General features: G+C 34.7%; 1 protein-coding gene across 1 annotated transcript; it reads left to right on the plus strand.

Annotated features, from left to right (window-relative positions):
* Window positions 1-12,243: 12,243 nt before the first annotated feature.
* LOC143577991 (patatin-like protein 6) lies at window positions 12,244-14,026 on the plus strand. The gene is made up of 2 exons (XM_077061685.1): window positions 12,244-13,131; window positions 13,457-14,026. The coding sequence occupies exons 1-2, from the start codon at window positions 12,250-12,252 to the stop codon at window positions 13,799-13,801; spliced, it is 1,227 nt and encodes a 408-aa protein (XP_076917800.1). The 5' UTR covers window positions 12,244-12,249; the 3' UTR covers window positions 13,802-14,026.
* Window positions 14,027-15,751: the final 1,725 nt, after the last annotated feature.

Genomic DNA, 15,751 nt, shown 5'->3' on the forward strand with positions numbered 1-15,751 from the left:
GTTATGCCTCCTCCATGACGGGCCTGACCTAAGTATTGCCCGAGAGAGGGTAATCACGTGTATACTGATGGTAGCTAAGTAGGCTCGAACGCTGTGGTGTTTGCTTAGCGGTTTCGAGTTGAGCTTAAGTTTGTAATTGTGTTTTAGTTTTTAACTTATTATTCCTAATCCACGATGGTCCGAGACCTAAGTTATGTTTCAAGGGGTAATTAAGTAAATAAAATATATTTGCGTCAACTTATTCACCATCATGTGTTGCTGACATATTTAAAACTGTTTTATAGGTAATGAAGAATAGATGCTTGGGAATGAAGTAGCCATTAGGCGATTTGATGGCTCAGTTAACTTTTCTTTAATATTAAATGTAAATGGTGGTTTTTATCAAACAAGAAATCTTTTGTAAACATTAACGGGTAATTTATAATCCCGTGTTTTGAATGTATATATAAATGTTAATATTTTATCCACGCTAAATTCCCGATAGTAAACCGTAACTCTTATATAATTACAAAACAAGTACGAACTATGGGTCACACACCTAGGCCGTAAGAAGGGGTGTGACAATGAAAGTTACAATCTAAGTGAACAAACAATATTAGATACGATACTTGTGAGACCAGTTGGGAAAAGTTAAAACACAAGCAATGCTTAATGTGTTCAATTGTTTTATTATTTGGTCATATACAATATAATAATACAACATAAATAAACAATATTTCTAACACAAACAATTATTTAGATGAATAGTACAAATGATTTAGTACAAACATAATCTCCAATCAAAAATAGTCTTTGGAATTTTGCGCAGCTGGTATTTGTCTACGTGACTGGGTATGTGTCTACATGATTTTACCAATGCATATTAGCATTTCTCTGTGATGCCTGCGATGAACAATCTGAAATTATTTTTAGGTATCTTAGGTAGCGTATGTCAATACGCTTACACTGATGCATACCTTAGCTAGATATGATTCACCAACATTAAATAACATTTAGGGATGTCGGTTACGCGTTTATCAACAAGATTACAACTACATATCCAGTTTAGCATTTCAAATGCATGTCACTCGGTCATTAGTCTTCGAAGGTGTTGGGCTAAGCTTAAGCAATTTTAAAAGTTTAGCCAAATAGCCCCTAAATTCAAACCTTCGGACACCATTGAAAGCATATATAAATCCAGATATACTAGAGATCCAGGACAATGGGACCAGTCGGCCAACACATTGTCTCCAAAGTCTCAATGCCTGTAATCGATTTAAAAATCAAATAAGACAAGAGGCCATTCTAAGGTAGTATATTTCTGAGAACAACAATTCCAACAAAATTTAAAGACCATATAGTGAGGTGGCTATGGAAGAGGACGTAACATAATGTTATACATAATTTGGTGAAAGAGGATTTTGCAGGATGAAATTATTGGAGAACTTTGAAAGAGGCTGGGTAGATTGGAGGAGATTTGCAAGTTGAAATTTGATTATGGTTGCACCTAACTCATGTAATCGATATTAATTGATATTAATTTGGTTAGAGTTGAAATTTGCAAGTGTTCGCTCTTATATTTATTGATATGATTTTGTTACGGTTGCACCTAAGTCATGTAATCGATATTAATTCTTATTAGTTGGCAGATAGACCACCTACCTTATTAAAAACCATTTACTATAAATGTGCTTCTCTTCTATTTATTGATATGATTTTGTTATGGTTACACCTACCTTATACTTTTAATAAACCATTACTATTTTAAACTTATAAAACGGTTTACATTATAACCGGTGTAAAATTACGTAAATTTTATAAAAAGTTAAAAGGTTTAGTATAATAATCGTTCTAATATGCAAAACATTTCAAGTTTGGAACGGGTCTTTGTAGAATTATTGCAAGTAATGAATATATTGTGAAGATGCTAACCATTATAAAGTAATGGTTAAAACTCGTTGAAAATGGTTTTGTGTAAGGCCCCGTCACCGGTAACCCTACTTTCGTGTTGGATTTACTCATAAACGCAGTTCTAAATATCAGAGTTAATTAAAACATTTGCGGAATTTAAAAACTTTCATAAAACATTTCATAACAAAACACGTCTTGTCTTAAAATATCATTTCGTCTTTCAAAATAAACGAAACATTAAACTTAAACGTCTTGAGTCTTTCGATGCCAGCCTCTTATTCAGTGCCACGTGTCTCCTCAAGCGAGCTGCCTCATCCTACTCACCTGCGTGCATACTAAAAGTCAGCTACGCTGAGTGAGTTCTAGTTAATCATACACTATACAATACACATAAACTTATATTCTTTCATTCATACTTTCATTCGTACTTTCATACTTTCATTCATATTTTCTTTACATACATAATCCTACGTTTTAAAGAGCCTTTCGCCCTATAACCTCACAGATATTATAAGGGTCTGGTCCCTAACATCACAGATATTATAAGGGTCTGGTCCCTAACATCACAGATATTATAAGGGTCTGGTCCCTCTTTCCTCGAATATTAGTAGGGTTCGGTTCCCTAGTTCTCGAATATTAGTAGGGTTCGATTCCCTCTTCGTTACCATACAACCATACATCATACCTCGAGTATTATTAGGGCTCGGTACCCTTTTCGTAACCATACAACCATCATTTCCTTCTTTTATTAACTTTATTACGTTCATACACATAAGCATACATATCATACTTACCTTATACATAGCGTTACAACCTGACAGTACGTGCTATATCCAAAGATCGTTCACGTACCATCAAGCAATCATTCATTCATATCACATCATTCACATAAGGCATACACTTATCTCTTAGGATAAGCGTATTAACAAACATATCGAGTATGCACACAGCCCCGAAAGCATAACACATAAATGGGGCTAGAACTCACCTAAACACGGTTACGTTCACCGTTAATCGTAATCCCTTTCTTCAGTTGTGCACGGCTGACTGTATAACAAGTATACACATCAATTAACTATCATTTCTCATATTGCATTTCTATCTTTATATGACCCACAACGAACGGGGGTCCGGGGGCAGCGCCCCTGGTAGCGGGGTCTAGGGGCGGCAGCCCCTAGCAGGGTCTAAGGGGCAGAGCCCCTGGCTGGGGTCGAGCTGCCAAGTCAGCTTGGAAAAATTTTATTTCCATTAACTGTCTTAACACATTTTTCATTAGGTTTTTAATTTATTTCCTAATCGAACTTGACTTTAAGCAAAGTTAAACCTTAGGCGAACTTAGCTTTAAGCGAAGTTAAACCTTAAGCGAACTTAGCTTTAGGCGAAGTTATCAGTTAGGCGAACTTGGCCGTAAGCGAAGTTATCAATTAGGCGAACTTGGCCTCAGGCGAAGTTACCAGTTAGGCGAACTTGGCCGTAAGCGAAGTTATCAATTAGGCGAACTTGGCCTCAGGCGAAGTTATCGCTTTGAAGGCAAAGTTATCGCTTTGAAGGCGAAGTTGCCCAGTTCAGCCGCTTTTTGGTTTCTATCAAGCATTTTTTGCGATTTTAACACCCTTGTTATGGTTCAACATCACCCACTACGTTCCCCAACCGTTTTCGGTCGTTTATACACTATAAAGCTTGGATCTTTAAACTTCAAAGATCAAGAATCATACCTTTTTGTGCTTGTTTGGATCTCGTTTAACTTGTTTAATCACAACTAATCGTTCTCTCTCCCTCGGATCTTGTTCGTTCCTCTCTCGGCCGCCGGCCGTATGGCGGTGATGTGGTGTGTGTGTGTGTTTTGGAGTGTGTTAGAGAATAAGATGGAATGAGTGATGGTTTAGGGTTTAGGGGATATTTATATCCCTTAAAGCCCATGGACCTAAGGCCCATTCTCATTTAACCCATCTCAATTAATCTAAGTCCATGATCCGCTCCTTACTCGATATTAAATAATCAATAACGCGAAATCACTAAACATAACTTTCTTTATTCAACCTTAAAATTTTAGGATGTTACATTTTGTCTATAAAACAACGCTAATTTCCTTATCATTTACTACGGGTTGGGATAATTGTTAAAAATAAAATGGTGTTCTGCATTATATTCAACGGTTGAACCTCACACCGTTGTAAATCATTTATTAGATCTTTTCAAATAATGAATATAATTATGGAATCTAATGTGAAGATGTTAACTATTTAAAATAATGGTAGAACCTATTGTTAAAGGTTTTGTCTAAAGAACAACACTAGTTTCCTTTTTATTTACAACGAGTGGTGATAAATGTTCAAATTAAAACGATGCTCTGCATTATATTCAACGGTTGGATTTCACACCGTGACCGTTGTTAATTGGCATTTATGTAGTAGTGTTTAGAACTTCTTGGATTGATTTGACGACGTTTTAGATTGTTTTTCTTGATTTCCGCTGTTAAGCTCTCACCAAATATGATTCACTACACGTGTAACATCCTACTTCTAATATATTAAATAAAAGAATTTTGTTTAATTAATGTTGTGTTATTATTTTGTTAAGTTAAATAAAAATAATAGAGAGTGGGTTTGGACAATAAATGATGGAATAAGGGATGGTGATGGGCCATAGGTCCATAGGTTTAAGGGTATATAAACACCCTTAAACCTCCCTAAAACCATTAAAATCCTCATTTCCTTCATCCAACCTCCCTACACACACAAAAACACACAAAAATAGCTTACTTCCACCCGGATCCAGTTCCAATCCGAACCAAGGTTGTCAAGATCTTCACCTAAACTAACGAGAAACAATGAACTAGTCTAGATTCAAGCGCCGAATCAGATCTGAAGCAAAACCGGAACTAAAAAAGGTATCTCTTTTTTATGAAGGTTAGGTTTTAGGCATCCATTTGTCTTAAGATTTTATACGAAGGAAAATCGGGTGTTATAGTGTTAGAAAGACGTAAGCTTGATCGTAAATAAGATGTTTGGATTGAAACGGGACAACCGAGTGACGTTCGGACCGATTTAAAGAAAGAAAATGGAGTTTTTATAGCCTAGAACTCATTTCATCAGTAAAACGGGCATAACGAGATGTAAGAAATCGACTAGAATAGAAATATATGAAAAATCAGTTTTTGAATCGAATTCCAGAGAATTCGATTTGATTGAAGAAAACTCGATTCGATTCGTGTCATGATTAAATTCTATTCGTTATAGAATTGAATTTGTTTCAGGATTCAATTTGATTCGTTTCAGAAGTCGATTCAATTCATTTTAGAACACGATTCGATTCGTATGAAAACTCGATTCGATTGAAAACTTGATTAGATTCTTATGAAAACTCGATTCGTTTCAGCTCAACCCCAGCCAGGGGCTCTACCCATTGGTTCCTGCTAAGGGATCTCGCCCCTATATCCTCGTTGCGCCCCTGGACCCCATTAGCTAGGGGCTTCACTAACCTAGAAGTATAATATACTCAGAAGTAGTTAATTAATACTTATAATTATTACATAGTTAGCCATGCACAGCTAAAGAGGGGTATTACAGTCAACTTCGAGAGGAATATGACACAGGTGAGTTTTTAGCCTTATTTTCTTGTTATCTTTTGGGGGCTGTGTGCATATTCAAGGTGATTAGTTAATACTCTTACCTTAAGTGGTACGTGTATTCTATATGCATGTTTAATGATGATATATGAATGATATGGAAAGGATTTTGGGTATGTGTTTAGACGTGTAGGAATATATATATATATATATATATATATATATATATATATAAAACGTATATATATGTAAATGTATGTATGGTTGTATAATTATGACGGGTTGCATACCCTAATAATATCTACGGAGGTTAAAGGGTTACAGACCTTAATAATATATGCGAAGGTTGAAGGGTTGCAGGCCCTAGTAATATCTGTGAAGGTTAAAGCGTTTTAGACCCTAATTATATCTGTGAAGGCTTTATGACGAAAGACTCTTTAAAAACGTAGGGTTCGATATGTATGAATTATGAAAGTTAAAGCAAGAAAGTATGAAAGAAAGAATGTATGTATGTATGATTAAAAGGTAAACAAGTTTAGAATGTAATATGTACCTTCGGGTATGTATATATATAAGTATGTGAATGTATTGTATGCTGCCTGATTTGCTAGAACTCACTCATCGTACCTGACCTTTAGTATGCAAGCATGTGAGTAGGATGAAACAACTGGCTTAAAGAGGGACACATGCCAGAAGAATAAAGAAGCTGCCATCTGAATAATGAAAATATGATATTTTGTGATGTTGAATTTAAAGACATGTTTGAATGTTTGTTTAACTTTTAAGACTTTTGTAATGAATAGTCGACTTTATTTATCTCACAAAAAGTTTTAATTCACTATGATATTTAGAACTATGTTTATGAGTAAACTCAATGCTATAGTAGGACACCGGGATACACCGAGACCAGGGCCTTACAACACGATAGCCTACTCTAATCTCGAATTCAAGCATATAATTGTGTACCCGTTTGCACTTTCTCTCTCTAAGATGGCTTGAATGTGTAAAAAATGAGAATATAAAAGCTCTCGACATTAATTGACTTTATCTTTTATTTTTTATTTTTTAAATATGACCAATGGTTCAACTATATAAATGTTTGTTAGAAGTTAATGATCACTAGGTTAGTGGCCTCGTGTGTCACACGACAGAAATTAATAAATTCGTCAGGTAAAAGTAAACATTTATGATTGTTTATTTGAATAAATATAAAATTATGATATTATGTGTAAAGATGATTTTATGTGATTAATAATATATTTTTTTTGTAATTAAAATAAATTGGTTGAATAGAAAGTTATGAGAATTGCATGTTCACTTTTTAATAATTTAACGTACTTGCTAGTAATTTATTCGGTGTATAAAATTTAAATATCACATAATTTTTAGACGTAAGAATTTGTATAAGTAATTATAATATAATAAAACATTAAGTTACAAAGTATAGCAAAATCATATAGTATAATGGAAGTTATTAGCTGTGTAATATATGAAATTACATTTTATAAAAATATATGAATGCCATTATGTTTGATAATCTTTTGTGAAGAAGTTTGAAATTGAGGAATAACTTATGAATGTTGGTTGTCTTATATGGTAAAATGGCTTTTGATTTTTTATTTTGGCTATTTAGAAACATAAGTTAGTAAATTATAAGTAATTAAAAATAAATGTTACATCCATGTTATTGGTTGGCTAATTATGAATGGAATGACAAATAAAGAAATATATTAAAACACATTACTTAATTAAATAGTTGTTAAAATTGGTAAGAGTTTATTTGAGATTTTATGTGGACATGCTAGAATGATAACACGTGTCCACATTGTTTTGCTTTAATAGTATAGTAACTTTTACATGTAATATTACTTGTTGCGTATTCTATTTTATCATGTATAGGACTCCTAGTTTCTTGCTTTGAGGTTCGTTTTTTTAATTAATATATTTCGCTTTTAAAAAATAATGATTATTTACATATATATATATATATATGAAAATACAATGAGAAAGATTATAATAAAAAAATCCAGTTGAATCATATATTAGTAAATATCTTAAATATCTATAAACGAAACCTTTAAAAGCTCTCTGACTGCTTCTTATATTTTCTCAAGTTACTAGATTGCTTTATTTGTAAATGGATGTTTCTCATGCATTTGTCCCGAATTCACGGGTTTGGGTCTCACCAAACCCAGATAGCATTTAAATGGATTTTAACATCTCATTAAAATAAATACTAATCTCACCAAATATTTGATATGAAAATCCTATAAAATAGGGATATACAAAAAATTAATATCATATTTTTTTAAAAAGATATTAGTTATAATTAAGAAACAATTTTATTGTAAAAAAATAAGCGGGTCATGGGTCTAATCAAACCCAGATATTATTGTAAAAAATAAATAAATAAGCATATACCTTAATTCTTACCTTCATACTTTCGTTCTTTCATACTTTCGTATTTTATCTTACTTTACATACATACTTACACATTTTAAAGAGCCTTTCGCCCTATAACCTCGTAGATATTATTAGGGTCTGCCACACTCCTTTTACAAATATTATTAGGGTCTGTCACCCTTCTTTCACATATATTATTAGGGCCTGCCACCCTTTACCGTACAACCATACATGCCTTTCATTATATTTATATTTAAATGATTTCATACGTACTCTTAACCTTTCCTATATCATTCATACTTCATTCATAACATATTCACATATCATACACTTACCACTTAAGGTAAGTGTATTAACTAATCACATCGAGTATGCATACATCCCCAAAAACATAACAAGGAAATGAGGCTAGAAACTCACACGTGTCCTGTTCTTTCTAAGTTTATGGTCACAAATCTTCTTAGCTGGGCACGACGAGCTGTGTAACATTTAACAATCATCACTTAACTACTCACGATTATATCATATTTCTAGGTTAGTAAAACCCCTAGCTAACGGGGGTCCGGGGGCAGTGGGCTTCTAGGGGTGGCAGCCCCTAGCGGGGTCCAAGGGGCAGAGCCTTTGGCTGGGATTAAGCTGATTCTGGGTCAAGTCAAAACCAATCGAATCGAATCGTGGAATATCCTGTTTTTGATATTAATAAATAAAAAGGATTGTCTTTATTTAAAAGTGTGTTAATATGTAATTAAGTTAAATAAAATGATAGAGTGTGGGCTTGATTAATGAAAGAATGAATAATGGATGGTGATGGGCCTTAGGTCCATGGGCTTAAGGGTATATGAACCCCTTAAACCTCCCTAAAACCCTAAAGTCTCTCATTCTTATCCACAAGCCTCCTAACACACTCAAAAACACACACAAACACTCCCTATTATCACGGTTGAGATCTGAGATCCAAAACCATGCTTAGTTGTAATAGGTCTTTGGTTAACAAGAAAGAATAACATTCCTAGTCACGTATTGAAGCTAACCGTAGCTCAAAGGAACCAAAATGTACCTTTTAAGCTTAAAGATTTCATTTTTAAGAACGCTTTGCCCTAAGACTTGGTACTAAGGCAAATTGGGTATTTTTATACCATAAAAATGTAAACTTGATGTTAAAAGTGGACTAATGGACTCGTTAGTATTTACGGTTCATGTAAAAGCCCTAGATCTAGCTTAAACAGGTTGAAATCAATAAAGGTTTAAACTTTATTTCTAAGTAAGTTAAATCTTGGTCAAGGATAGAAATGAAAATGTTTAAAGGATGATATGATACTAAAATATGAGAATGAGTGTTAAAATACGTAGTAATAATGATAATAATATGCTACAATGTTATTCGAATGAAAAGCAATCGAATGAGAAAGGTTTTGGGATGAAGTGTATTCGAATGGGTGGCGTTCGAATAGAAAAAGGATAGGAATGAAAGCATATGAATCAAGTTCTTAAAGAAGCCTTTGATTGAGCAAGTAATCGAATTGAATCTGGAAAAGCATTCGAATCGAATGACCATTCGATTAGACAGGAACCATTTGAATAGAAGGGTTCTTCGTTTAGTTCAAGCAGTCGAATAGAAAGTCCATTCTAATAGAAGGTCCATTCGAATAAAAGGTCTATTCGAATAGAATCTGCCATTCGAATAGAAGGTCTATTCGAATACAATCTGCCATTCGAATAGAAAGTTCATTTAAATAGAATCTGCTCTTCGAATGGGAAGTCCATTAGAATATATTAGCCCAGACATAGAAATTTCTGATGAATTTTCATCTCGACCCCAGCCAGGGGCTCTGCCCCTTGGACCCTGCTAGGGGTTGCTGCCCCTTGACCCCGCTGCCTCCGGACCCCCGTAGCTAGGGGTTAAAATAACTTAGAAGTATGATATAGTTAGAATTAAATATTTGATACTTGTAATTATAATACAGTTAGCCATGCACAGCTAAAGAGAGGCATTACTATAAACTCGGAAAGAAACAGGATCCATGTGAGTTTCTAGCCCCATATTATTGTTATGTTTTCGGGGCTGTGTGCATACTCAATGTGATTAGTTAATACACTTACCTTAAGTGGTAAGTTATGATATGTGCGAATGTTTATAAATGATGTATGTATAATATATAAATGTATGTGAATGATGTATGTATGATATATAAATGTATATGAATGATGTATGTATGATGCATGAATGATATATAAAAGATTAAGAGTATGTATGAAAGTATATAAATACAAAAGAAAAGGAAGGTATGTATGAATTAACGGTAAATGGTGGTAGACCCCCAATAATATTTTTGAAGGAGGGTGGTCGACCCTAATAATATCTGTGAAGGAGGGTGGCAGACCTTAATAATATTTGTGAGGTTATAGGGTGAAAGACTCTTTAAAATGTATAAGTATGTATGTACTATAAGATGAAACATGAAGGTATGGAAGAAAAGGAAGTATGGAAGTAAGAATGAAGATATATACTTATTTATGCATTAAAGAAAGTAAAGAAGGTTAGGTATGTAATATATGAACGTATTGTATGTTGCCTTATTTAATTGTACTTACTCAGCATAGCTGACTTTTAGTATGCACGCAGGTGGGTATGATGGGACAGCTGGCTTAAAGAGAGACACATGTCAGATGAATAAAGAAGCTGGCATATGAAGACTTAATTAACAATTTTTGAACTTAAAGACATATTTTATATTGTTTAAATTTTATGACTTATGTAATGAATGATTGACATTTATCTATTCTGCGAAAAGTTGTATATAACTATGATATTTAAAACTGTGTTTATGAGTAAATCCAACGCTAAAGTAGGGCACCGAGACTGGGGCCTTACAAATCGCGTTTTCAAACCAATCGAATCGAGTTTTCAAAGCACACAAATTGGTTTCAATTCGATTTGATTCGTTTTCCAAACAAGTTGATTTTCTTTCAGAACTTGACTCAAACATGATTTTTCGTGTTCCATTCCTAATCACATCCTTACATCCCGTTATGCTCGTTTTACTGATAAAATGAGTTTGGGCCATAACAACTTCATTATCTCATTCCAACACGGTCCAAACGTTCCTTCGTTTGTCCCGTTTCATTGCAAACAACTTGTTTACGTTCAAGTTTACATTTTTCTTTCATAATAAGGCCCGATTTGCCTTAGTATCAAATCCTAGGGAAAACCCATCTAAAATACTTAACCTTTGATATAAAACGTACCTTTTTGGTTCACTTCTAGCTACTAGGTTTGATTAAACACGTGATTATGGACGTGTTTTTTGCTTGTATGACGAAGATCTAACACACACTTTTCTTGGTTCGGATTCAGATCCGAGACGAAATAGAAGGAGGAGTGTTTGTGTGTGTTTTTTAGTGTGTAGGGAGGCAAAGTTGGTGGAATGAGGGTTTTAGAGAGGTTTAAGGGTGTTTATATACTTCTAAGCCCAAGGATCTAAGGCTCATTATCAACCCTTAATCCATCTTTATTGTCCAAGTCCACACTCTTATTATTATTACTTAACTTAACCAAATGACAGCACACTATTAAGTAACAAAATTCATTTTGTTTATTATTAACAAAAGTATGATGTTACGAAAATTAAGAAAATACACATTTTCTTAAGTTTAAATGCATATGAGAAAATTTTAAATCCAAATTTGAAACCTATCTTACATAAAGAAATTATGCAATGCTGTTCAAATCATAGTTTAAAAACAATTTTTAGTTTACCATACAAAGCCAAATTCTTCGACAATAATGCACCTTTATTTTCTTTATTTTGCAATTATCTATGACTTTAAAATTTTATTCTAACTGACTTGCAACTTCAATTTTAGTATTTTCTTATTTCAATATTAATGTTAATGAATGAATTGGTTAGAATTTACAGTTTATAAAATATTGAATTCATATATTAAATTAACTTAAAATATAAAAGTTATATATTAAAATAAGTTTGAAAGAAAAGATGAGAATGACTATGATCTTTACAAGAGGTAAGAATTAATAGTTTTTTATTAAAGTAAATAGAGTAGTAATATATTTTCTATAAACATAAACATTTATATAAGAATAAATCGAATAATAAGAATATAAATCTAGTACTAAAATGTGGGTAGCATATACTTTAAATTAAAAAACACCAACACACCAATTCGTTCATCCATACACGTACACACACCATACCAAACAAAAAATTGTGACACCCCCATTAGTTATTATTTAAACCTAAAGTGTGTACATAATATATACTTACTTTATCCAACAAACTTTCACTAAAAATAAAACAAAAAAACTGATAACACTTTATATTCGTTATATAACTCCCTAAACCCCTTCATTCTCTTCATCCTTCTCAATAATGGCGGCAATCTCCACTTCTCAACTCACCTCTGAAATCTTCTCCATTTTAGAAAACAACTTCTTATTCGGTTACCAAAACCACCCTACCTCCCTTCCACCCGAACAATCCAAATCCGCCGGAAAAGTCAGAATTCTCTCCATCGACGGCAGCGGCGCCACCGACGGAATATTATCCGCTAAATCTGTACTTCATCTCGAAACACTCATTCGCAGGAAATCCGGCGATCCAAACGCTCACATTTCCGATTACTTCGACGTTGTCGCCGGATCAGGTATCGGCGGCGTACTCGCCGCGTTACTGTTTACCAAAGGCGTCAACGACCGGCCGCTGTTCACCGCCGCCGAAGCGGTTAGGTTCGTGACGGAGAAGGGTGCAAAACTGTGTCGTTTTAGTTTTATTAATAAACAAAGCTTTTTCCGTCGTGTTTTCAAGTCTCCGGTGAAGGTGTTTGACCGGACGTTTGGTCAACTCACGTTGAAAGACACATTAAAGACGGTTTTAATCCCCTGCTACGATCTTACCATGGGCGCGCCCTTCGTGTTCTCCCGCGCGGATGCGTTTGAGATGGACGGATGTGATTTTAAACTAAGTGACGTGTGTTCCACCACGCTGGCACCTGGTGGACCGGTCAAAACGGTGTCGGTTGACAAAAGAACGAAGATCACAGCCGTCGGTGGTGACGTGGCGATGAATAATCCGACGGCTGCTGCGATCACGCACGTGCTGTATAATAAGCAGGAGTTTCCGTTTTGTAACGGAGTTGATGACTTGCTTGTGGTGTCGTTAGGTAACGGAGAGCCGTCGTTGGTTAACGCCGGCAACCGGACGCCGACGAGGACGGCGTTGGTGAAGATTGTCGGTGAAGCGGTTTCTGATACGGTAATCATTTTTGGATTAAATACTTTGAGTGAGACGGGAGTATAAATATTGATGCATTAAAGTACAACCGATTAATGCATGTAAAAGTGTCATTACATGCTTTAGTTACTTGTACTATTCAATAATTGATGGCGGGGACGTTAATGGCCCAAATATATATTAGTATCAACCCTATTTTGGTAGATGCCAATTAAGTGGTTGAAGCAATAACAATAGGGTGGCCCACTAAATATTCACATGTACTTACAAAAATAAAATTAATTTTTTTTTTTTTGATAAAATTTATATAAAATAAAAAAAAAATAACGGTGAACGATACATGTAGGTTGATCAAGCCGTGTCGATGGCATTCGGGCAATCTCGGAAAAGTTGTTATGCACGTATCCAAGGAAACAAAGGTTTACTCGATGAGAAGAAATATGTGAACATGTCAGTGCAAGCCGATGATATGTTGAAACAACATAATGTTGAATCTTTATTGTTTCAAGGTAAGAAGTGTAATAGCACGAATTTGGAGAAGTTGGAGTTGTTCGCTTGTGAAATTTTAAAGGAAGAGGAGAGGCGGAAAATAGATATGTCGCCTGTAGTTTTACTAAACCAAACAACTACTTCCTCTTCTGCACGAACATCCTCGGCCACGACGCAATCCACCAATTCATCAAGTAATTAAGATGAGTTTATTATGTTATAATTGTGTCGCCGACACTAGTAATGACACTAGTGTCCGTGCTGAATTATATAGTTGTTTTCGTATTTAATTTTGTGCTCGACTTTTCATGTATAGTTATATAAAGAAGTGATTTAGGAGAGTGCTGATTTTTGGCCCTTGTAGTGTGATATTAGAGTGAAGTTTGTGAGTTTGTTATGGATTGGAATGACAATGATGTGTGATTATGGATATTATCTATTTTAAAATAAATTTTGCCACTCATTCTATAATGTAAAGACCATACTAGCAAAATATTCCACCAGAGTGTGACGTATTGAATGTTTAATGACCGTTATTGTTTGCTGTCTGCTCGAACTCTAGCTTTATGTTTGCTGAATAGTTTGGGTACTCGGATGACCTTATGGATTTGTAAAGTGTACGTGCATAGACTTGTTTTACACATCGAATGTACCACTTGTGGGGAGCTGTGGAAGCTCCCCAATTGAGTGATTCAGTCTATAGCAACACCAAACTAGTTACCTTTATCAAAAGCATGACGGAACGGTCAGCCCTTAGGTGACCAAGGGGGTCACACGGAGCCTAGGGAAACAACTCTATAACAAGTGATATCAGAGCTATTTAACACTCAGAAAATTTGGGATGCTCACTCATCCCCAAATATTTTAAATGATAGATGGTCACGTAATGGTGTTAGAAGTTCAAAATACAAGTGCTCAAGACAAGTGTCAAATAAAATTAATGATTTTTTGTAAGATGCAAGTAAGGGTTTTTAAGCTTAGCTATAGTTCAAATAGAATAACGAACTCCATGATCATGTTAATAATCTTGGTGTGTTAGTGTTGCAAAAATTGGCAACATGCTTCAATGACACGAGCCTAAAACCTTGATCCTTCAGAGGTTAAAGAGTGTAAAGTTGGCAATCCGCACTGCCATGCCTGATAACTCACTTTTAGCCAAGTTGACACAAAATCAGGTCATTGCATGCTTAACTATAAGCGTCCCACTAAACCAAAAGGAATCACTATTGGCTAGTCTGTGTACTCAGTGAGGATGGTCTCAACAATTTATTAACTTTTCGTGCCTAGATTTGTTAATACATCAAACATACCAATGGTCGGATTTTGTGGACTCTCTCGTGATTAGTTGGTGACATGATGAAACTAGTGACCCTTCATAACTGAGTGATCGTTAGGCATATGAGGGCTCTACCTGAGTGTCACACCCCAACCAACGAAGGATCATACGTTGGGGCGAGGCCGTGATTGCTCATAGCACATGACCAGGGGCGGACCCACATAGTGTGGATCGGGGTCCCGGGACACCAATGTTTTTTAAAAATTTATTAGAAGCGGTATATTAAATTTTTTGAGGACCCCATAAGATTTAATACTTGGAACCCATACTATTAATGTTGATGTGGTCTGGTGGAAAGTCCCTTGTTTTATCTTTGAAAGGTCATGGGTTCAAGTCTTACAAGGCTCAGTTTTTGGTTTTTTGTGTTAATTTTTAGTGTTAATCAATCATTTGATTGCTAATGTTGCAATGATAACTTTGGAAACATTCAAACACCTCTAAAATACATATCATTGTTTTCAACTTTATGCATGGTTTTCTTTAGAAACATTCAAACACTTTAAAATATCAGTTTTATTTTTCACTAGTTTAAGTTAATGGTTTTCAACACATGCTTATGAAAGGGTGGATCTAGGTTCTATCTCAAAAATGTTTAAGAAAGAGAAAACAAAGTGTTTATGTGTCAACCCGACCCATTTTGACCCGTTCAGGTAGTGATGATTGAAAATAAAGTTTTATTATGATATTGTTTTTTATTATGTTCTTCGCCTCGACCCGACCTGAACAACGACCGACCCGAAAAATTTGAACACCGAAAATATGGGACCCCATTGGCAAAAAAATCCTGGGTCCGCCACTGCACATGACACAAATTAA

The sequence above is a fragment of the Bidens hawaiensis genome, unplaced genomic scaffold, assembly GCF_021521415.1.
Source record: "Bidens hawaiensis isolate Kalapana, Puna unplaced genomic scaffold, B.hawaiensis_p1.1 tig00028987_1, whole genome shotgun sequence".
NCBI classification, from domain to species: domain Eukaryota; kingdom Viridiplantae; phylum Streptophyta; class Magnoliopsida; order Asterales; family Asteraceae; genus Bidens; species Bidens hawaiensis.